We start from the raw sequence: 23155 nt of genomic DNA, 5'->3' as shown, positions 1-23155 counted from the left end.
CCCTTTGCAATAAAGGCCAAGATGCCATTGGCCTTCCTGATCACTTGCTGTACCTGCATACTAACCTTTTGTGTTTCATGCACAAGTTCCCCCAGGTCCCGCTGTACTGCAGCACTTTGCAATCTTTCTCCATTTAAATAATAACTTGCTCTTTTTGATTTTTTTTCTGAACAAGTGCATGACCTCGCACTTTATTTATTCTTTACGGATTGCAAATTCTGCAAACGTTGGCATCAAAGGAGGGAGTTCTGGAGTATGTTGGGTCTGTGTGGTTGGAATGAGAAGGGACAGTACTGAACGTGGTCAGAGCACAGGCAGTCAGTCCGAGACAACAACAACTTGCATTTATATAGCGCCTTTAACGTTGTGAAATGTCCCAAGGTGCTTCACAAGAGTGTTATACGATAAAAATTGGACACCAAGCCGCATAAAGAGAAATTAGGGCAGGTGACCAAAAGCTTGGTCAAAGAGGTCGGTTTTAAGGAGCGTCTTGAAGGAGGAGAGAGAGGCGGAGAGGTTTAGGGAGGGAGTTCCAGAGCTTCGGGTCCAGGCAACAGAAGGCACGGCCACCGATGGTTGAGCGATTATAATCAGGGATGCTCAAGAGGGCAGAATTAGAGGAGTGCAGACATCTCGGGGGGTTGTGGGGTTGGAGGAAATTGGTGTCGGACAGAGATAGGGAGGGGCGAGGGCCATGAAGGGATTTGAAAACAAGGATGAGAATTGTGAAATCGAGGTGCTGTTTAACCGGAAGCCAATGTCGGTCAGCGAGCTCGGGGTGATGGGTGAACGGGACTCGGTGCGAGTTAGGACACGAGGCACAGGGGGTGATGGGTGAACGGGACTCGGTGCAAGTTGGGATACGGGGCACAGGGGGTGATGGGTGAGCGTGACTCGGTGCGAGTTAGGACACGGGGCAGCGAGCACAGGGGGTGATGGGTGAGCGGGACTCGGTGCGAGTTAGGACACGGGGCAGCGAGCACAGGGGGTGATGGGTGAGCGGGACTCGGTACAAGTTGGGACAGGAGGTGATGGGTGAGCGGGACTCGGTGCGAGTTAGGACACGGGGCAGTGAGCACAGGGGATGATGGGTGAGCGGGACTCGGTGCGAGTTGGGACAGGGGGTGATGGGTGAGCGGGACTCGGTGCGAGTTAGGACACGGGGCAGCGAGCACAGGCGGTGATGGGTGAGCGGGACTCGGTACAAGTTGGGACAGGGGGTGATGGGTGAGCGGGACTCGGTGCGAGTTAGGACACGGGGCAGCGAGCACAGGCGGTGATGGGTGAGCGGGACTCGGTACAAGTTGGGACAGGGGGTGATGGGTGAGCGGGACTCGGTGCGAGTTAGGACACGGGGCAGCGAGCACAGGCGGTGATGGGTGAGCGGGACTCGGTACAAGTTGGGACAGGGGGTGATGGGTGAGCGGGACTCGGTGCGAGTTAGGACACGGGGCAGTGAGCACAGGGGATGATGGGTGAGCGGGACTCGGTGCGAGTTAGGACACGGGGCAGTGAGCACAGGGGATGATGGGTGAGCGGGACTCGGTGCGAGTTGGGACACGGGGCAGCTGAATCTTTCGCAAACAAAGGAAAGCTGACTCCCGTGAGCGCTCCTCAGACCCTCGGCTGCTGATGCCCCAGAATCGAGGTCGTTGCTTGTCTTGGGCTCAGACATCCTTCCTACAATCAGCTGAGAGTGCAGCCTTCAAAGGGAAGTTGAAGTGCGGTTTTGGAAGCTCTGAGTTCGACGTAAGTGCTGCGCTGCCTTGAATTTAAAATGTAGTGTTTGAGGAGGAAAGGCAGACAGAGAGGCGATCCTGGAGAGTTGCCATGTGCTAATGGAACGAAATTTTTTAAAGTACCGGATGTGATACTTTTGCCTGCTCCTCTGTCAATAGTTCACTTGTACAGCAACTTTAACAGAGTAAAGCAGCTTTAAAATATTTCACAAAGAGGGCAAAGGAGGAATAAATCTGAGACCGAGTGATCGATACATGAAATGGATTCCCAGAGTGCTGAAGCCAAAGCCAAATAAATGCTGCACTCGGTCCTTCTAGATGGATGGGCCAAATGGCCGCCTTTCATATGGCAAATCAGACCTCAGAATCTAAGTTGGATATCCAGGCCAAAGCTCCCGGTGTACCAGCGGGGATATCCTGTAGGCTGCCTGTGAATTCCCTCGGAGGGCAGTGCTCGATGACGTGCTCCAGGGTCTGATTAGGAGCTCCACAGTCACATGACGGGGAGGCTTTAATCTTCCACCTATGGAGAAGGTGGCAGCATCGACCGTGACTGTGGGCTCCTTGATAAGGAATCCATTCCGAATGTCGCAGTTCATCCAAGCATTTCGCCGTCGGTCATCGAGGCTGAGGGGAGATCGCTGAAGGGCTTCGGCGACGGTCCGAAATGGCCTTCTAGATTGGAGACGGGTTGGTGGTAGGTTGGTCAAGTCGGCCTGGATCGGCATGTCTTTGCTGGTGTAGCGGTCTCCAGTCGTCCTGGTTAACCCTTGCCACTGGACCAAGACCTCGCTCTGTCAAGCCCCGTGTGGTGGCTGGTGTGCAACGGTCGCCCCACGTTAAACAATCCACCCACAGGCATCTTCCACCCTTCAGGATGTAGTTCAGGATTCGGAATATTAGGTCCTTCATTGAAACACCTGTGAACTCATCCCTTTTTGGTGGAAGCAAGTCATCCTCGCTTCGAGGGACTGCCTAAGAAAGAAGAAGAAACGGTTGAATTCATGGCGTCGATGTGGTGGTGGAGAGAGGGAGGGAGGAGGTTTAGGGATGCTGGTGAAGTGCCAGATTGAAGCGTTTCGAGGCGAGTACTGAAGTACTGTTCCCACAAAGCGCAGTGTGATAATGACCAGGTAATCCCTTTTAGCGATGATGGCTGAGGGATAAACATTGTCCCAGGACACCCCTGTTTGTGGGACCTTGCTGTGCGCTATTGGCTACGGTCTTCCTTGCAGTGAAAACTTCACAAATAATTTACTGGCTGTAATGATCATCATCGTAGGCAGTCCCTCGGAATCGAGGAAGACTTGCTTCCACTCTTAAAATGAGTCCTAAGGTGGCTGAACAGTCCAATACGAGAGCCACAGTCCCTGTCACAGGTGGGACAGTCAGTCGCTGAGGGAAAGGGTGGGTGGGACAGGTTTGCCCTGCGCTTGATTTCTGCATGCTCAGCGCCCTCCCGGATGCACTTCCTCCACCTAGGGCGGTCTGGTCTTTGGCCAGGGACTCCCAGGTCTCGGTGGGGATGTTGCACTCTATCAGGGAGGCTTTGAGGGTGTCCCTGTAACTCGGAACTCCTTCGCGGCAAACGAGCCAAAGGTGGGCAGATGAAACATTACAAGGTCACTGGCTGCAAAGTGTTTCGGGATGTGCCGAGGTCGTGAAAGTGCAAGTTTGTTTTAGTCTGGAGCCGAGACCCCGGTTTAATTGCTAACCTGGACTGCCCCTTTAAGACCACTGTTGAACTAACTGACGACCCGCTGTGGGGGGAAGGGATCTAAAGCGACAGATTGAGGCACTTGTAGCTGTTTGCAAACTGCTGAGGGTCAATCGCTGGCTCCTAAATTCCTGGCTCCAGGTCGGAAGAAGTCGGCCTGAAGTAACGGGTTTTATTGCGTATAGATCGCATCACATCTGCAGCAAAGTGGTGACATTCTGAACTCTGACCTCTGCAGTGTCCCAGCCACATTAGGCACGCAGACACAAATCATCAATAAAACTCTCCCGCTTCCTGTCTGTCTCTCACTGGTCGTAGGCACACAGGAACAGGAGTCGGCCGTTCAGCCCCTCGAGCCTGTTCCGCCATTCAATCAGATCATGGCTGATCTGTACCTGAACTGCGTATCCCTTTGCCTGGACTACTGATCCGAAGACCCCAAGTTCAAATCCCACCATGGCAGCTGGGGAATTTAAATTCAGTTAATTAAATAAACTTGGAATAAAAAGCAAGTATCAGTAATGGTGAGCATAAAAGTACCGGATTGTCGTAAAAACCCATCTGGTTCACTAATGCCCTTTAGGGAAGGTAATCTGCCGCCCTTACCCGGTCTGGCCTATATGTGACTCCAGACCCACAGCAATGTGGTTGACTCTTAACTGCCCTCTGGAATGGCCCAGCGAGACACTCAAGGGGCAATTAGGGATGGGCAATAAATGCCGGCCTTGCCAGCGACGCCCACATCCTGTGAAATCATTTTTTTTTTAAAGTGCCTCCTGATTTCATTCCTGATTGGCTTAGCTCTCATTTTAAGATTACAGTCCATCGCTCTTTCAATTATTTCTGTGTCCTAATCTTGTTGCATCCGTTCTGTCTGTACTTCACGACGTTATCTCCCTGTATCATAGAAAGTACACGGAATGATCCTGCCTATCAGGCAAAGATCTCATTCCCTTTTCGAGAGAATTTATGGATTCTTCAGCAACTGTTTATGGCGGAGAATTATACATTAACCATCTTCTGTGTAAAATCTTTCTTTTCTAACCCCCGCCCCGCTGAAAGGTTACCATTTCACCGATTAATGGAAAGAATCCATCGTTATTTGCCACAGGCCATTCCTTAACCTCTCCGCTCTCAATCCTCCCTTCATTCCGTGCCTGGTTCATTCCCACACTCCTCGCCTTATTTGTGAGAGTTGCAACGTCATAAGCTGATAAATAAATTCCTGATGGATGTGGTTGTTTCAACTCGCCACGTGTAACCCGCTTATCTCTCGCTCCTGTCGGATCCCAGTGTGTCCGCCGGATATTTCTCCCTCCCCCCTCTCTCTCTCTCGCCCCCTCCATTGCTATTTCACTCCATAACCTCCTCGTACGTTAACAGAAGTGTCTGTTGACCTTTGAACCCTTCAGCAGTGAGCGAGAAGGCAGTTTCCTGTGTGTGACATTTTGGGGGCGGGGGGATGGGGGGAAACGGACAACAACAACTTGTATTATTTATATAGCACCTTTAACGTAGGCGCTTCACAGCAGTGTTTTGAGACAAAATGTTTGACACCGAGCGGCATAAGGAGAAATTAGACCAAGTGACCAAAAGCTGGGTCAAAGAGAGAGGTTTTAAGGAGCGTCTTGAAGGAGGAAAGAGAGGTGGAGTCCCAGAGCTCAGGGTCCAGGCAACAGAAGGCACGGCCACCGATGGTGGAGCGATTATAATCCGGGATGCTCAAGAGGGCAGAATTAGAGGAGCGCAGACACCTCGAGGGGTTGTGGAGCTGGAGGAGATTAGAGTTCGGGAGGGGTGAGGCCACAGAGGGATTTGTAAACAAGGATGAGAATTTTGAAATCGAGGTGTTACTTAACCGGGAGCCAATGTAGGTCAGCGAGCACAGGGTGATGGTTGAGCGGGACTTGGAGCAAGTTAGGACACGGGGCAGCCGAGTTTTGGATGACCTCAAGTTTACATAGGGTAGAATGTGAGAGGCCGGCCTTTAGAAGAATATTTTGGAACTAAAGAGATTTGACATGCACTGAACTGCCTGCCGTGGGCCTTGAACCCATCACCTCCTGACCCCATCACCTGACCCCAGAGTTCACCCTGCTAGCAATGGAGCCAAACTGACAGCTATTGATCACCGTCAATTAAGAGCAACAATGGAATCAGAAGTGTGGAAGAATTCGATAGATATTGATCATGTTCTAACCATTATGGTCTGTTTATAGACCAGATAACTCAAGCTGTGTCTTACAGGAGCTTTAAATCACACTGCGTGCTACCAATTATAAGACGCTATGTTAGAATTTTCTGAACATAATTGTGGCACATGTTCGCCCAGTTTCCTTCTCCATCCCCTTCTCCTGGAGGTATTGACTCTTACAGCTTGACAGGTGATGGATACGCCCCAGCCCCCCCCAAATATGGTGCTGTTTTCCATGCATGAGCCTGGACCATATACAGCAGACACCTCAAATCGCTGGAGAAATACCACCAACGATGTCTCCGCAAGATCCTGCAAATCCCACGGGAGGACAAACGCACCAACGTTTGCGTCCTCGACCAGGCCAACATCCCCAGCATTGAAGCACTGACCACACTCGACCAGCTCCACTGGGCAGGCCACATAGTCCGCATGCCCGACACGAGACTCCCAAAGCAAGCGCTCTACTCGTATCTCCTACACGGCAAGCGAGCTCCAGGTGGGCAGAGGAAACGTTACAGGGACGACCCTCAAAGCCTCCCTGATAAAATGCAACAACCCCAACGACACCTGGGAGTCCCTGGCCAAAGACCAGTCCGCCCTAGGTGGAGGAAGTGCATCTGGGAGGGCGCTGAGCACCTCGAGTCTCGTCGCCGAGAGCATGCAGAAACTAAGTGCGGCAAACCAGTCCCACCCTCCCCTTCCCTCAACGACTATCTGTCCCACCTGTGATAAGAGACTGTAATTCCCGTATTGGACTGTACACCTAAGGACTCATTTTTAGAGTGGAAGCAAGTCTTCCTCGATTCCGAGGGACTGCCTATGATGATGATGAGGAGCCTGGAGATTGCGTGTGCCTGGACTCTTCGACTATGGGGATTGTCGTGCCCAATCCCAGTCCTGTCCTCCCCTGGGTAGTGATGGAAAGTAATAATTCTTGCTCATTTACACACACCCCCGCCTTTCCCACCCTCGATCGAGGGGACTGAGACCTCAGCTGTGATCGGCTATAGTTGCGTTTGCGTGGATCTTAGCAGGTAATAAAGGCCCCAGTGACAGACCCATTACCAAAGGAGAGATGAGAGTGCTACCCTTGGTCTGTACCCGGCGTGGGTCACTGCCCGCTGCACAAACCACAGTAAGGGGTTGAATGGCCTCCTCTTCCTGTACACGGCGCTCGTTAACTTGACGGGCAAGAATTGTTTCAGGAACAAAAGGCCCACGCTGCAGAGAGCCACGATTTCCGCCATGTTGTACTGTGAGCTCTCCGCAGTGCCATGCTAGGGCGAATTAATCAATTCCTTGCACGGAGCAGTTCGTGCTGCTGACACAATTAACCAGGGCTGCCCAGCGGGGCTCTCCCTGCTGTTTTAAGTTACACGTTTTTCCCATTTTGCTGCGGTAAGTCATTAGGATAATCTAACAGTGAGGAGAATCAGCCGGCCCGACCCCATCCACTGATCCACACGCTCTGATACCGAGCCGAGTCAAAAGGGCAAGGCATGGGATGTGGTTGCCTGGGGCAACCTCGGTTGGGGTTCCCGGCAGGAAATTAAGTTGGGGGCCTCTAGTTTCCCCGTTCCAATCATTCCTCCAGCCCCTAATGGTGCCAGGAGTTGCTAATGTAAGGGTGCGGCGCTCCCTCAGTACTGCCCCTCCGACAGTGCGGCGCTCCCTCAGCACTGCCCCTCCGACAGTGCGGCGCTCCCTCAGCACTGCCCCTCCGACAGTGCGGCGCTCCCTCAGTACTGCCCCTCCGACAGTGCGGCGCTCCCTCAGCACTGCCCCTCCGACAGTGCGGCGCTCCCTCAGCACTGCCCCTCCGACAGTGCGGCGCTCCCTCAGTACTGCCCCTCCGACAGTGCGGCGCTCCCTCAGCACTGCCCCTCCGACAGTGCGGCGCTCCCTCAGCACTGCACTGGGAGTGTCAGCCTGGATTTTTGTGCTCAAGACCCTGGAGTGGGACATGAGCCCACAACCTTCTGACTCAGAAGCGAGGGAGCTGCCCACTGAGCCACGGCTGACAGTCCTGGAGTATTCATGAATCTCCCCCATGGCTGTTAAGTCTGTTAGGGGACGCATTGTGTAACATTACCTATACCGCTACCCCTCTCCCCCCGCCCCCCCCCCCCGCGGCGGGCGGATGTCGCGCCGTCTCCCGTGGCGCGCGGTGTCTAGTGCCCGCCGATGCTGCGGCGGGCGGAGGCGCTGTTCAGGTTGGCCGCGCCGCGCTGCTAGGTGACGTCGCGATCTCTGAGGTTGCCGCCGCCACTGGTCCGCGGGTGTCCGTACTCGCTGCACCTGCTCGCACAGCCGCCAGCGCCCCGTTATCGCCCCCTGGAGGCGCTGGGGGGGGGGGTGCAAAGAGACCAATTTCTCGCCCCACGGTGACGGTAGAAAAAACGTGTGACTTCCAATGGTCGTCCGCGACAGACGTTGGTAAGAAATCCAACAAGTCACAGGGTGTTATGAATCACTGAATCTTACAGTGCAGAAGGGGGCCATTCGGCCCATTGTACCTGTGCCGGCTCTGTGAAAGAGCGACCCCAATTACTGTGTGTCCCCCCCCCCCCCCGGCTCTTTTCCCCACAGCCCTGAAAATGTTTCCTTATTTGGGACAGTGGTGCCTCTGTTCATCAATCAATCCCTTGGAATCGAGGAAGACTTGCTTCCATTCTAAACATGAGTCCTTAGGTGGCTGAACAGTCCAATACGAGAACCACAGTCCCTGTCACAGGTGGGACAGACAGTGGTTGAGGGAAGGGGTGGGTGGGACAGGTTTACCGCACGCTCCTTCCGCTGCCTGCGCTTGATTTCTGCACGCTCTCGGCGGCGAGACTCGAGGTGCTCAGCGCCCTCCCGGATGCACTTCCTCCACTTAGGGCGGTTATAGCTTGGGTGTCACTTGCAGTCTGTCTTCCCAGAGCAGACTTGCTGCTGCAATTGTCCATGGGCCTCCATTCATGGCCCTGTCCCCCTGTGGGATGTTGACCCGTGAGTTGTTCTTCCTTTTCAAGCACGGAACTGCTGGAAGTGCGGCGGGGGGGTTGGTTGTGGGGTTGGAGGAGGTTACAGAGATAGGGAGGGGCGAGGGCCATGGAGGGATTTGAACACAAGGATGAAAATTTTGAAATCGAGGCGTTGCTTAACTGGGAGCCAATGTAGGTCAGCGAGCACAGGGGGTGATGGGTGAGCGGGTCTCGGTGCGAGTTAGGACACGGGGCAGCGAGCACAGGGGGTGATGGGTGAGCGGGACTCGGTGCGAGTTGGGACACGGGGCAGCGAGCACAGGGGGTGATGGGTGAGCGGGACTCGGTGCGAGTTGGGACACGGGGCAGCGAGCACAGGGGGTGATGGGTGAGTGGGTCTCGGTGCGAGTTAGGACACGGGGCAGCGAGCACAGGGGGTGATGGGTGCGCGGGACTTGCTGCAAGTTAGGACACGGGGCAGCGAGCACTGGGGGTGATGGGTGAGAGGGACTCGGTGCGAGTTAGGACACTGGGCACAAGGGGTGATCGGGACTCGATGCGAGTTAGGACATGGGGCAGCCAAGTTTTGGGTGAGCTCAAGTTTACGCAGGGTAGAATGTGGAAGGCTAACCAAGAGTCCGTTGGAGTAGTCAAATCTAGAGGTAACAAAGGCGCGGATGAGCTAATGCAGGGACGGAGTTGAACGATGTTCCAGAGATGGAAATAATTTCTAGTAATGGGGCGGATATGTGGTCGGAAGCTCACCGCGGGGTGAAATATGACACCAAGGTTGCAAACAGTCTGGTTCAGCCTCAGACGGTTGCTAGGGAGACGGATGGAGTGAGTGGTTAGTGAACGCAGTTTGTGGCGGGGACCGAAAACAATGGCTTCTACACAGTGTTGATACTAAGTTAATGGCAGTATGGCATGGTATAAAATGTAAGTCTGCAAAGAATATAGTGCAGGTACAACAAAAACAGGCAGTTCACCGTGGGGGCACTCCGATTGTCCTCGGAGCCTCTCTGAGCAGGAGAGGAGAGGAGAACACTTGTCCAGGGTTCCTGCTTCTGACCAGATAGGGCCTGCACATCTCCAATTTAAGATTCTTGCCCTTGTTGTCAAATCCCTCCATGGCCTCGCCCTCCCTATCTCTGTAACCTCCTCCAGCCCTACAACCCCCCCAAGATCTCTGCACTCTGATATCTTGAGCATCCCTGATTTCCATCGGTCACGTGCCTTCAGTTGCCTGGGCCCTAAACTCTGGAATTCCCTCCCTAAACCTCTTCGCCTCTCTTTCCTCCTTTAAAGGCTGTCCTTAAAACCTACCTCTGTGACCAAGCACCTGCCCTAATATCTCCTAGGTGGCTCGGTGTCAAATTTTGTTTGATAATCGCTCCTGTGAAGCGCCTTGGGACGTTTTACTACGTTAAAGGCGCTATATAAATGCAAGTTGTGTGTTTTTTTTGTTTCAAAAATATACTTTATTCATATAAAAATTTTCACAATACATTGGAAAATAGTTCAATACCTTGCAGTCAGCAATTCCATACAATTGGTTTGGATGCTGACAGCAGTTCCATACAATGCACTAGCGTGCATTTCATTTCAAGGTACAGTTTAGTACAATACGTAAATCACGTTACATGTAGTACTGTGCAAATAAGGGTATTACATGGAGCAGGTAAGGACAGGTTTACATTAGATTGCAGGATACACTTCAATACCGATCACCAATCACGTTACATGTAGCACTGTGCAGATGAAAGCAGTACACGGAACGGATGAAAATACATTTACATTACTTTACAAGCTACTAAACAGTGCAGAAACTTACATTATACATGGCACAACACTGAGAGTTGAACTGCCTCCCTCATAACCATCCAATAACATTTTAAGTAAAACGTGAGACATTATAAAGGGTATATAACCATAAAAACAAATGAGAAATAAGACAGGTGTGATTCAGTACATGGTGCTCTGTGTATAAAGCAGATTAACAAGTACAGGCTGAGGGGGGTCTGATTCCATCCCCTGGGTTTACCGTGGCAGAAGGGCCCTTCCCCACCGTGCCTTTGCAGCGACTGCACCAACCTTTAGTGTGTCCCTCAGCACATAATCCTGGATCTTGGATTGCACCAGTCTGCAATACTCGGCCATGGACATCTCCTTGCTCTGGAAGACCAGCAAGTTTCGGCAAGACCCAAGAGCGTCTTTGACCGAGTCGATGGCCCTCCAGCAGCAGGTGATGTCTGTCTCGGTGTGTGTCCCTGGGAACAGCCCATAGAGCACAGGGTCCTGTGTTACGGAGCTGCTCGGGATGAACCCCGACAGCAACCACTGCATCTCTTTCCAAACCTGCCTTGCGAAGGCGCAATCCTGAAGGAGATAGGTAACAGTCTCATCCGCCCCGCTGCCAACTCGGGGGCACCGTGCCGTGGTGCTGAAGCCCCGGCTGTGATGAAGAACCTGATGGGTAGGGCCCTTTGCACCACCAACCAAGCTACGTCTTGGTGCTTGTGTGAAAGCTCTGGCGATGAGACATTCTGCCAATCGAGTTCGACTGTTTGCTCGGGGAACCACCCGACAGGGTCCACTATCTCCTTCCGTAGGGCGTCCAGGACCTTTCATGCCAACCACTGCTTTATGGCCTTGTGGTCAAAAATGTTTTTCTTGAAGAACATTTCCACGAAGGACAGGTGGTGAGGCATGGTCCAACTGGTTGGAGCTTTCCACGGCAGCATGGCCAGACCCATCCTTCGCAACATCGGGGACAGGTAGAACCTCAGCATGTAGTGACACTTGGTGTTTGCATACCGGGGGTCTGTGCACAGCTTGATGCAGCCGCACACAAAGGTGGCCATCAGGATGAGGGCCACGTCCAGAATGTCCTTTCTTCCACTGTCCAGAGATTTGTACATTGTGTCTTTGCGGACATGGTCCATTTTCGATCTCCAGACGAAATGGAAGACGGCCCGGCTGACTACCACGGCACAGGAGCGGGGTATGGGCCAGACCTGTGCCACGTACAACACCGAGAGCACCTCACTCCTGATGACCAGGTTCTTTCCTGCAATGGAGAGTGAGCGCAGCTTCCACCATCCCAGTTTCTGTTTGGCTTTAGCGATACGCTCCTTCCAGTTTTTGACGCACACCCCGTCCGCTCCGAACCACATTCCCAACACCTTCAGGTAATCTGACTTCACGGTGAAGGGAATAAAGGATCGGTCGGTCCAGTTGCCAAAGAACATAGCCTCACTTTTGCTGCGATTGACCTTTGCTCCCGAGGCCAGTTCAAACTGGTCGCAGATTGTGAGCAATCTGCGGACCGACTGCGGATCCGAGCAAAAGACGGCGACCTCGTCCATGTACAGGGAGGTCTTGACCTGAGCGCCTCCGCTGCCTGGGATCGTCACCCCTCTAATGCCCGCATCACTCCTGATGGACTCGGCAAAGGGCTCGATACAACACACAAACAAGACAGAGGAGAGAGGACAGCCTTGCCTGACTCCAGACCTGATCGGAAAGCTTTCAGTTTCCCACCCGTTGATTAGAACTGCGCTACTGATGTCTGTGTAAAGCAGTTGGACCCAATTGTGGATACCCTCCCCAAACCCCATTTTGGAGAGCACGTCCATCAGGTACGTGTGCGATATCCTGTCAAAGGCTTTCTCCTGGTCTAAGCTGATTAAACAGGTGTCCACCCTCCTGTCCCGCACGTAGGCGATCGTATCCCTGAGTACCGCGAGGCTATCAGAGAGCTTCCTGCCGGGGACAGCGCAGGTCTGGTCCGGGTGGATCACCAGCTCCAGAGCAGACTTGACCTTGTTGGCGATGACCTTTGACAGGATCTTGTAGTCCACATTGAGCAGCGAAATGGGCTGCCAGTTTTTTATTTCCTCCCTCTCCCCCTTCTGCTTGTAGATGAGGGTGATGATGCCTTTCCTCGTTGATTCTGACATGCTGCCGGCCAGAAGCATACCCCCGTACACTTCCAGCAGGTCTGGGCCTATCCAGTCCCACAGAGCCCAATACAACTCGATCGGTAAGCCGTCGCTTCCGGGAGTTTTATTCATCTCGAAGGACGGGACGGCCTTTGTCAGCTCGTCCAGAGTTAGCGGGTGGTCCAGACTCTCCCGCTCGCTGTCATCTAAGACCTCCGAAATAGACGACAGGAAAGACTGGGAGGCCACGCGGTTTGTGGGCTTGACGTCGTACAACCCGGCATAGAAGGATTTGCTGATCCTCTGCATGTCAGGCTGCGAAGATGTCACAGAACCGGCTTCTTCCTTTAGGCTGGTGATCACAGAGCTCCCCCTGTGTACCTTTTGGAAGAAGAAACGCGAACACGTCTCATCCTGCTCGACGGAGCGGACTCTGGAGCGGAAGATGATTTTGGAGGACTCTGAGGCAAAGAGCGAGGCTTGCTGGCCCTTCACCTCTTCGAGTTCCTCCGCGACGTCGACCCCCATCGACTGCAGCAGGAGCAGGTTTTGCATATTCGTCTGGAGTTGGGACAATTCCCTCTGTCTCCCTCTCGCCTCCTGAGCACCTTTGAGGATGAAGAACCTCTTGATGTTTGTCTTGATTGTTTCCGACCAGTGCATGGGGGAATCGCAGAGGGGTTTTACGGTTCTCCAACCTTTGTAATCCCTCTTGAGTCCCTCAACGTTTTCCGGGGTCAACAGTTTCACGTTCAGCTTCCATATCCCCCCTGCCAACTTTCTGGTCTTCCTGTGGGAGGCAGTTGGCCAGTAGGAGGCAGTGGTCAGAGAAGAACACCGGCGTGACGTCGGTGGATCTGACCTGGAGCGTGTGGGACACAAACAAGTTGTATGTTGAACGAGGGCTATGTGCCTCTCACACAATAGACTCGCTGTGTGGCCATGAGGAATGGGCAGAGAATAGTGTCTGAGCCTGACGTCAAAGGCTATTGTTTTGGATGAGATCAGCAACAATAAAATTACTTCAGTTATTTAGAGACTGTAATCTAGTTCCTCTGGTTTTGGTAAAGCTCCGAGGCCTGTGGTGTTATTACTCAGGGTTTGAAGTTAGTGCTGTGTCCAATGTGACACCGGCTGGATAAATGAAGAGGGGCGATATAAACAAAATGGTACAATTGTAAAGAAACCGAGAGACCTGTGGATTCACATACACAATCTTTGACGCTGGCCGGACACATTGATAAATCTGTTCATAAACCTCGGCTTTATAAATAGAGTACAAAAGTGAGGAAATTGTGGTAAACCTTCATAAATCATTGGTCCGGCTTCAGCGGGAGTATTGTGTCCAATTCTGGGCACCACACTTGAGGAAGGATGTCAAGGCCTAGGAGAGGTTGCGGAGGAGATTTACAACATGGTATCAGGGATAAGGGACTTCAGTTACGTAGTGAGACTGGAGAAGCTGGGGTTGTTCTCCATTGAGCAGAGAAGGTTAAGTGGGGCTTTAATAAAGGTGTTCAAAATTATGAGGGGTCTGGATGGAATAAACAAGGAGAAATTCTGAGGGGGTTTGACAGAGAGGATGTTTCCCCTCGTGGGGGAATCTAGAACTAGGGGGCATAGTTTCAGAATAAGGGGTCGCCCATTTAAGACAGAGATGAGGAGGAATTTCTTCTCTGAGGGTCGTGAATCTGTGGAAATCTCTGCCCCAGAGAGCTGTGGAGGCTGGGTCTTTGAATATATTTAAGGTGGAGATAGACCGATTTTTGAACGTTAAGGGAGTCGAAGGTTATGGGGAGCGGGCAGGGAAGTGGAGTTAAAGCCAGGATCAGATCAGCCATGGTCTTATTGAATGGCGGAGCAGGCTCGAGGGGCCGAATGGCTGACTCCTGCTCGTAGTTCTTATGCTCTTAAACTGTTTGCACTGGCAGCAGGGTCAGTAACCAGACATCACCGATTTAAGATAATTGGCAAACGAGGGGGAGATGAGGAGACATGTTTTTACGCAGCGAGTTGTTGTGATCTGGAACGCGCTGCCTGAAAGGGCGGTGGAAGCAGATTCAATAGTAACGTTCAAACGGAATTGGATAAATAGTTCGAAAGGCAAAAAAAAAAAGCAGGGCTACGGGGACAGAGCGGGGGGGAGTGGGATTAATCGGATCGCTCTGTCACAGAGCCAGCACAGGCACGATGGGCCGAATGGCCTCCTCCTGTACTGGATGATTCAGCCCACCATGTGACAATACAATGTACCACAACCCAATAAGCCTTGATGTGCCGTACTCTTAATTCACCACCTCACATTGGTTCCACCACAGACCAGTACTCGCCTGTCCTTCACTCTCGTGCTTTACAGCCCATAAATCCTTCTCCAGATCCCGCCCACGTTTGGAAGAACAGAGTTACAATTGTACCACTGTGTGTGTTTGTACAGCTCAGAAATGTGAACACTCGCACCATTATACGTTGCTGAATTCCTACCAACAGGAATGGCGACCGATCCCATGAGTTGATGCAGTTTGGGCAGGGTGGGTGGTGAATCCTCCCTCACTTTCACTCTCTCTCTTCACCCCCCTGCCCCCATCTCGCAAATTTGACAGCTTTGTGTTTTTATTACTCCGTCATAATCGTGTTAGATTTATGACATGATCTTGTGCGCAAACCCACATCTGTTGCAAACGGTCTAGGAATCTGCCTGCCATTATGGTCATGTGCAAAGTATTAAACCATTAAACTCTCTGCACCTGTCCATGTTTTTATGTCAGCACAGAATCGAATTAAATAATGGAGGTTGAATTCAGCTGTTGCAGCTTTCTGGAGAATTTTACACTAGGAAAAAAAATTCAACACTTTCCTAACCCTAACCCACGGTCCCATCAAACACTCCCAGGGCAGGTACAGCACGGGGTTAGATACAGACTAAAGCTCCCTCTACAATGTCCCATCAAACACTCCCAGGGCAGGTACAGCACGGGGCTAGATACAGAGCAAAGCTCCCTCTACACTGTCCCATCAAACACTCACAGGCCAGGTACAGCACGGGGTTAGATAGAGAGTAAAGCTCCCTCTACAATGTCCCATCAAACACTCGCAGGGCAGGTACAGCACAGGTTAGATACAGAGTAAAGCTCCCTCTACACTGTCCCATCAAACACTCCCAGGGCAGGTACAGGGGGTTAGATACAGAGTAAAGCTCCCTCTACACTGTCCCATCAAACACTCCCAGGGCAGGTACAGCACGGGGTTAGATAGAGAGTAAAGCTCCCTCTACACTGTCCCATCAAACACTCCCAGGGCAGGTACAGCACGGGGTTAGATAGAGAGTAAAGCTCCCTCTACACTGTCCCATCAAACACTCCAGCCCCCCTGTGACTGGTCTGACCACAATTAGCGTGAAGTGAGGCTGAGCTAATAGGCCAAACACTGACATCAGTACAACAAATTCTACACCTGCTCCTTTGCCCTGACCCACAATAACCCATCCGGCAGATATTAATGGTGGGAATGTCGGTTGGCCGTACATCTCCGTTTTGCAGGGACATTCCCCGGATGAGGTACTGTGTCCCCAGGCGAACAATGTCTCCGGAAAAGTTCCCGCTTCACGAAACACGTCCCGGAACAAACTAGAGCTGTAGCCATTGGAATATATGCAAACAGTCCATTGGACTTAATCACGCTTTCAGGTTCGTGGACTGAAGAGCTATTGTATTATTTATTAATAGTGTCTGAATGCGCTTCAGTCATGTGACATCACATCCGCGGTAAATATATGCACATTTGTTTTGCATTTGTAGTGTATAGGTGCAATTGTTTAAACAACATAGGCTCATGTACCTTTATCCCCTGAAGCATGGGGAACAGCTGCTCTCCCAAATAAAGCATTTATATTGCACCCTGTTGCATCCCACAAATGCCCCCAAAGTGTGTCACTGATAATGCCCCGTTGTTACACAGGGAAGTACGACGGCCATTTTGCGCTCTGCACAATCTGCCAAACAACAATGGCTAGATAGCGAGCCAAGACACCACAGAACCCCGCCTTGGTCTCCAGTACCCACTTGTACCCGTACAATGAGCTTAGCACCGGAGTGGAACTCAAACGCACAACCTTCTGACTCCAAGCGGGACAATGGTATTGAGCTGCCGATTGAATAGTGTCACTGTATCAGTTCAACATAAGAACATAAGAATTAGGAGCAGGAGTCGGCCATTCGGCCCCTCGAGCCTGTTCCGCCATTCAATCAGATCACGGCTGATCATCGACCTCAACTCCACTTTCCTGCACTGTCCCCATATCCCTTGATTCCTTTAATATCCAAAAATCTATCGATCTATGTCTTGAATATACTCAAAGACTGAGCTTCCACAGCTCTCTGGGGCAGAGAATTCCAAAGATTCACCACCCTCTGAGTGAAGAAATTCCTTCTCATCTCAGTCCTAAATGGCCAACCCCTTATCCTGAGACTGTGACCCCTGGTTCTAGACTCCCCAGCCCGGGGGAAACACCCTCCCTGCATCTACCCTGTCAAGCCCTGTAAGAATTGTGTATGTTTCAATGAGATCACCTCTCATTCTTCTAAACTCTAGAGAATATAGGCCTCGTCTACTCAATCTCTCCTCATAGGGCAATCCCCCCATCCCAGGAATCAGTCTGGTGAACCTTCGTTGCACTCCCTCCATGGCAAGTATATCCTTCCTTAGGTAAGGAAACCAGAACTGTACACAATACTCCAGGTGTGGTCTCACCGGGGCCTGATATAATTGCAGGAAGACGTCTTTACTCTTATACTCAAATCCTCTTCCAATAAAGGCCAACAAACCTTTTGCTTTCGTAAATGCTTGCTGTACCTGCGTGTTAACTTTCAGTTGTCCCATTATCTAACAGTAACTCGGTGCAACATTGCGATCTGGCAGGATGGGTTCTCCAAACTCTCTGCGCACACTGTGGGAGCATCATGTATAGCAGTGTGGCTGGAACAGGGAGTCTGTCTTTGCAGCTGTGTGCTCACCTCTATCATTCCAGCACCAAACGTTGTGTCTCTGGCTTTATTCTGAAACATTTTCTGAGACTTTTCTGCTCGGCCTTGCCTGATTGTTCTCATCTGTCTTTTTTTCTCCTGTTCCTCCGCTTTCCCCTCGCCCCCTCTCCCTCTCTCCTTCCCCTCCCCCCCCCCCTCTCTCCTTCTCCCCCCCCCTATCCCTCTCTCCCCCCTCCACACCTCCCCCCTCTCCTTCCCCTCCCCCCTCCCCCTTTCTCCTTCCCCTCCGCTCCCCCCTTCCCCTTTCTCCTTCCCCTCCACTCCCCCCTCCCCCTTTCTCCTTCCCCTCCGCTCCCCCCTTCCCCTCCCCCCTCCCTCTCTCTACTTCCCCTCCCCTGCTCCCCCTCCCCTCCCCGCACCCCCCTCCCTCCCTCTCTCCTCCCCGCGCTCCTCTTCCTCCCCCTGCTCCTCTCCCCTCTTCCCCCCCGCCCTTCACCTCCGCTTCCCCTCTGCTCTCCACCTCCCTCCTCCCCCCCACGCCCCCTCTCTCCCCCCCCACGCCTCCCCCTCTCTCCCCCCCCACGCCACCCCCTCTCTCCCCCCCCACACCCCCCTCTCTTTCCCCCTCTCTCCCCCGCTCCTCACCCATGCCTCGCCCCCGCTCCCCCCTCCATGCCTCCCCCTCTCTCCCCCATCACCCCCCCACACATCCCCCTCTCTCCCCTCTTTCCCCCCCCCCAACGCCACCCCCTCTCCACCCCCACGCCTACCCCTCTCCCCCACTCCCCCCCTCTCCCCTGCACTGCCCTCGCTTCCCCCCCTCCCCCCCCAACGCCTCCCCCCTCTCCCCCTCCCCCCCCAACGCCTCCCCCTCTTCCCCCCCCCTCTCTCCCCCCCCCCCCACGCCTCCCCCCTCTCCCCCTCTCTCTCCCCCGCTCCCCACCCACGCCTCGCCCCCGCTCCCCCCCATGCCTCCCCCTCTCTCCCCCATCACCCCCCCACACATCCCCCTCTCTCCCCTCTCTTTCCCCCCCCACGCCTCCCCCTCTCTCCCCCCATGCCTCCCCCACTCCCCCCACGCCTCCCCCCCTCTCCCCTGCCCCCCCCACGCCTCCCCCTCTCCCCCCCCATGCCTCCCCTTCTCCCCCTCTCTTCTCCCCCCCTCCCCACACCCCTTCCCTCTCTTTTCCTCCCCCCCTCTCTCTCTCTTCCCCCACGCCCCCCCCCTACAGTAGAGATTAAGGTTATTAAAGAGCTGCCCTGGCCGCCGCCGGTGGGACAACTGGACTGTGGGACGGCGAAAGCCGACGGGGACTTCCTGGTGCCTGACTGCCACCTCCTGCACCAGCACCACCTCCACCTCCACTCTCAGCCTGCGCTGGAGGACAGCAGCGGTGGGTCCCAGCGTTCGGTCCGGCATGGTCTAAAGTGTAACTGCTTTCAGTGAGGACGGCAGCGGCCGTGTTTCCCGGGACACCAGTGTGCATGCAAAGTGAGGGGGCTCTCTCAGCCGGTACCTGAACCGATCTGCTGTATCCTCCCTCTCCCAGATATTGTCCTCGTTGCCAGAAGCTTGCTGTGTTGACCATCTGCTCCGCTGGTTACGTAAGAATTAGGAGCGGGAGTCGGCCATTCGGCCCCTCGAGCCTGCTCCGCCATTCAATAAGATTGTGGGCTGATCTGATCTTGGCCTCAACTCCAATTTCCAACCCGCTCCCCATAACCCTTGACCCCGTCTCTGTGGTTCTGTGAATAGTCAGTAGAGGGTGCCACCTAAATCGGCCAAGCATGGTCATCTTCAGTCTTTCTTTCCCCCATTCTCTCTCTCTCTGGCTTTTTAATGGCTTGCTTTGGCATCACCTAGCCAAGCGTTGTGACCAGTTGAAGAGTTCACAATGCCACGGGGTCTGGATAGAGCAGGTTTCCATTGGCAGGAGGGTCGGTAACCAGGAGGATACAGATTTAAGAAAATTGGCCAAAGAACCAGAGGAGGGCGGTGAGAATTCTTTTCACGCAGCGAGTTGCAACGATCTGGAACGCACTGCTTAAAAAAAGTGGTGGAAGCAGATCTAATAGAATTGGATAAGGCATCATGTCATAGGCGGTCCCTCGAATCAAGCTCACTCGCTTCCACGAGTTCACAGATGTTTCAATGAAGGACCCGATGTCCCAGTCCTGAACTCCAGTTGAGGGGGTGGAAGATGCCAGTGCGAGGATTTTTTTAATGTGGGGTGGCCGTTGCACACCAGCCACCACACGGGCTTGACAGAGCTGGGTCTTGGTCCAGTGGCATGGGTTGAACCAGGACGACTGGAGACCAGCTCTGCTGCACGGGCCTAGTGCGCGCACACTTGTACAGGCAGCTCTCAATTATCCAGGTCCCTCGGAGATTGGGCTATGCCGGGTAAATGATTTCTCCGTTGGAGCGAGTTGACATTGTAAAGTTAAAACTTCAGTGAATAAATACTGTGCAATCAGCGACAAACAGGAACAAGGCAGTTAAGTATGGACATTAGCAGCATGCGTGCAGGTGGCCTCGAGGAGGAGATTGTCCAGCTCCGGTGTTCCGGAGCGCGGTACCTTCTCGGCCGAAAGGACTCCGACGTCAGCGGCGGCCGCGAGAGTCTGCGGCTGCAGCAGCGCGCGCGCCCACGGAATTTTAAATGCCGTTACAACGGTTTCCTGTTGAACCCGCGTGCGGATAATCGAGAGTTGCCTGTACTTGAAAAGGGACAACATTTTGGGGCTGTGGGGAAAGAGTGGGGGAGTGGGACTGATTGGAGCCGGCATGGGCACGATGGGCTATATGGCAGCCTCCTGTGCTGTAGGATTCTATGATTCTACAGGTTGTCCCGTTGGAGGAGCTGGATTGGCCAGTGCCCCCTCGGACTTTGACTCCCCGTCTTCCAGTTAGACATCCAGCCTGACTCTCTCGGTTGGTTCCATGTTCAGGATCTTCATTGATGTGAGCCAAGCGTTCATCTCATTGGCTCTGTCGCTGGTCCCGGGCAAATTCTTCCCTCTGGGTGAGGGGTTCAAACCACCGTTAAAATTTGGAGGTTCGGAGTGAGAGGGGAAGTTGGGACTTTCTCTACCCAAAGGGTAATTGAGTTGTGCAATGAGTTATTGGGGAATGTTGACCTGGGTGTGTGTTCAAGGAATCTCAACACATAATATCTCCATGTATAACTTTATTCAAGTCCGCATGAGCTAAAGGAAAGGACTGAACGTGGCTAGATGTTAAAGCAATACAACCTACTCGTTCGTAACAGATCAGAAGAACAGAAAGAAAGACTTGCATTTATATAGCGCCTTTCATGACCACCGGACATCTCAAAGTGCTTTACAGCCAATTAAGTACTTTTTGGAGTGCAGTCACTGTTGTAATGTGGGAAACGCGGCAGCCAATTTGCGCACAGCAAGCTCCCACACACACCAATGTGACCAGATCATCTGTTTTAACGATGTTGGTTGAGGGATATTGCCAAGGACACTGGCCCTTCCTCGAAAAAGTGCCACAGGATCTTTTACGTCCACCTGAGAGAGCAGATGGGGCCTCGGTTTAACATCTCATCTGAAAGACGGCCCCTCCGACAGTGCGGCCCTCCCTCAGCACTGCCCCTCCGATAGTGCGGTGCTCCCTCAGTACTGCACTGGGAGTGTCAGCCTGGATTTATTGTTCTGACAGAGTCAAGAGTGCTGCAACTGAGCCATAGCTGACACTAAATATAACCACTTTGCATATATGTAAGTGTATTAAATAGCACGCTTGTAAAATGCCAAGCACTATTCAGGAACTAATGGACAATGTAAATGGAGTCAAGAGGGAAATTAGATATATTTCTGGAGAGAGAAGGGGTTTGAGGGATATGGGGAGAAGGTGGGTAGGTGGGGTTGGGGGATGTGGGAGAAGGTGGGTAGGTGGGGTTGGGGGATATGGGGAGCGGGTGGGATATGGAGAGAAGATGGGGTTAGGGGATATGGGAGGAGGTGAGGTTGCAAGCTATCAAAAAGAGATGGGGAAATCGCCTTCAGTTCCAAGATAAACGTGTTCTTTTTAAACAAACAAAAAATTGCCTTTAGAGATGGCGGAAAATTCTTTTCATTCCTTTTTGCATCAGGTGACTCTCAGGGCAATTGTCTGGTCTTCCGATCTACTGCAACTTCTTGCCAAACCAGTTATTCCGAAATCCTTTCAAGTTCTTCTGCATTCCGACTCCTGCCCACCTACAATAATATGGTTACTGTTACGTCAGGGAGGGTGGCCTCGGTTGGCCTTTGAAGCTGGTGATGTGCCAACAGATCACAGAATGATAGATTGTGGATAAACACGTTGTTGGTAGAATATAATATTGATATTTTGAGTATTGAGTGCCACGTAGGGCATTTAGTTGGGCTCAGCTAGACTGATTTTCTTGAAACTTTGGTGAGGGATGTTAGAAGGTGATTTTTTTTTCCCCTCATAATTCACGCTGACACTCCCAGTGCAGTGCTGAGGGAGCGCCGCACTGTCGGAGGGGCCGTCTTTCAGATGAGATGTTAAACCGAGGCCCCATCTGCTCTCTCAGGTGGACGTAAAAGATCGCCTGGCGGAAGAGTAGGAGAGTTCTCCCTGGTGTCCTGGGGCCAATATTTATCCCTTAATCAACGTAACAAAACAAAACAGATTATCTGGTCATTATCACATTGCTGTGTGTGGGAGCTTGCTGTGCGCAAATTGGCTGCCGCGTTTCCCACATTACAAAAGTAACTGCTCTCCAAAAGTACTTCATTGGCTGTAAAGCGCTTTGGGACGTCCGGTGGTCATGAAAGGTGCTATATAAATGCAAGTCCTTTCTTGTTTCTTTTCTTTAATAGAAAGAAAGACTTGCATTTATATAGCGCCTTTCATGGCTTCAGGGCGTCCCAAAGCTCTTTACAGCCAATGAAGTACTTTCTGAAGTGTAGTCACTGTTGTAATGTATTAAAGGGCTGTTGTGACAATGAATAGCCGTTCATTGACAAATATGTGGCTTTATTTTCACCACCCTCCCCCAGCCCCTCTCTCCCCCAGCCTCTCTTCCCCCCCCCCCACAGCCTCCCTCTCTCCCACAGCCCCTCTCTCCCCCAGCCTCTTCCCCCCCCCCCCAACCTCCCTCTCTTCCCCAGCCCCTCTCTCCCCCAGCCTCTTCCCCCCCACCCCAGCCTCCCTGTCTCCCCAGCCCCTCTCTCCCCCAACCTCCATCCCCTACCCCCAGCCTCCCTGTCTCCCCAGCCCCTCTCTCCCCCAGCCACCATCCCCTACCCCCAGCCTTCCCCCCCCCCCCACCTCCAGCCTCCCCCACCCCCAGCTTCCCTCCCCCACCCGCCCCCCCCCCCAGCCTCCCTCCCTCGCCTATTCCCAACCTCCCTCCCTCACCCCCCTCAGCCTCCCTCACCCCCAGCCTCCGCCCCTCGTCCACCCCCAGCCTCCCCCATGAGGATGACCCTGGCACTAACCACACTACCACAGGCTGTGGACACTTGCTGGCGAGGGGGGCGGGGTTCACTCCACGCTAGTTAACCTGGTTGCTCTGCTATGTCTGCATGCCTTGTGTGAATTGAGCTGGATATAATTCCCCTTGTTGAACGGGC

General features: G+C 52.9%; 1 protein-coding gene across 4 annotated transcripts in view; it reads left to right on the top strand.

Moving 5' to 3' along the window:
- The window catches only part of LOC139234072 (SH2 domain-containing adapter protein F-like), a 197465-nt gene that overhangs the window by 130502 nt on the left and 43808 nt on the right, over positions 1 to 23155 (top strand). For 2 of the 4 annotated variants that reach the window (XM_070864983.1, XM_070864980.1), the window contains one exon: positions 18775 to 18936. The exons of 1 other annotated variant lie outside the window; for it this stretch is intronic. In XM_070864983.1, coding sequence (XP_070721084.1) covers positions 18775 to 18936 — 162 coding nt within the window. The remainder of the gene's footprint in view (positions 1 to 18774; positions 18937 to 23155) is intronic. One more of the 4 variants, XM_070864981.1, reaches the window with a different exon arrangement.

The sequence above is a fragment of the Pristiophorus japonicus genome, chromosome 21 (genome assembly GCF_044704955.1).
Source record: "Pristiophorus japonicus isolate sPriJap1 chromosome 21, sPriJap1.hap1, whole genome shotgun sequence".
NCBI lineage: Eukaryota > Metazoa > Chordata > Chondrichthyes > Pristiophoridae > Pristiophorus > Pristiophorus japonicus.
The sequence above is the reverse complement of the archived record's forward strand: the minus strand, read 5'-3'. Positions and strand labels throughout refer to the sequence as shown.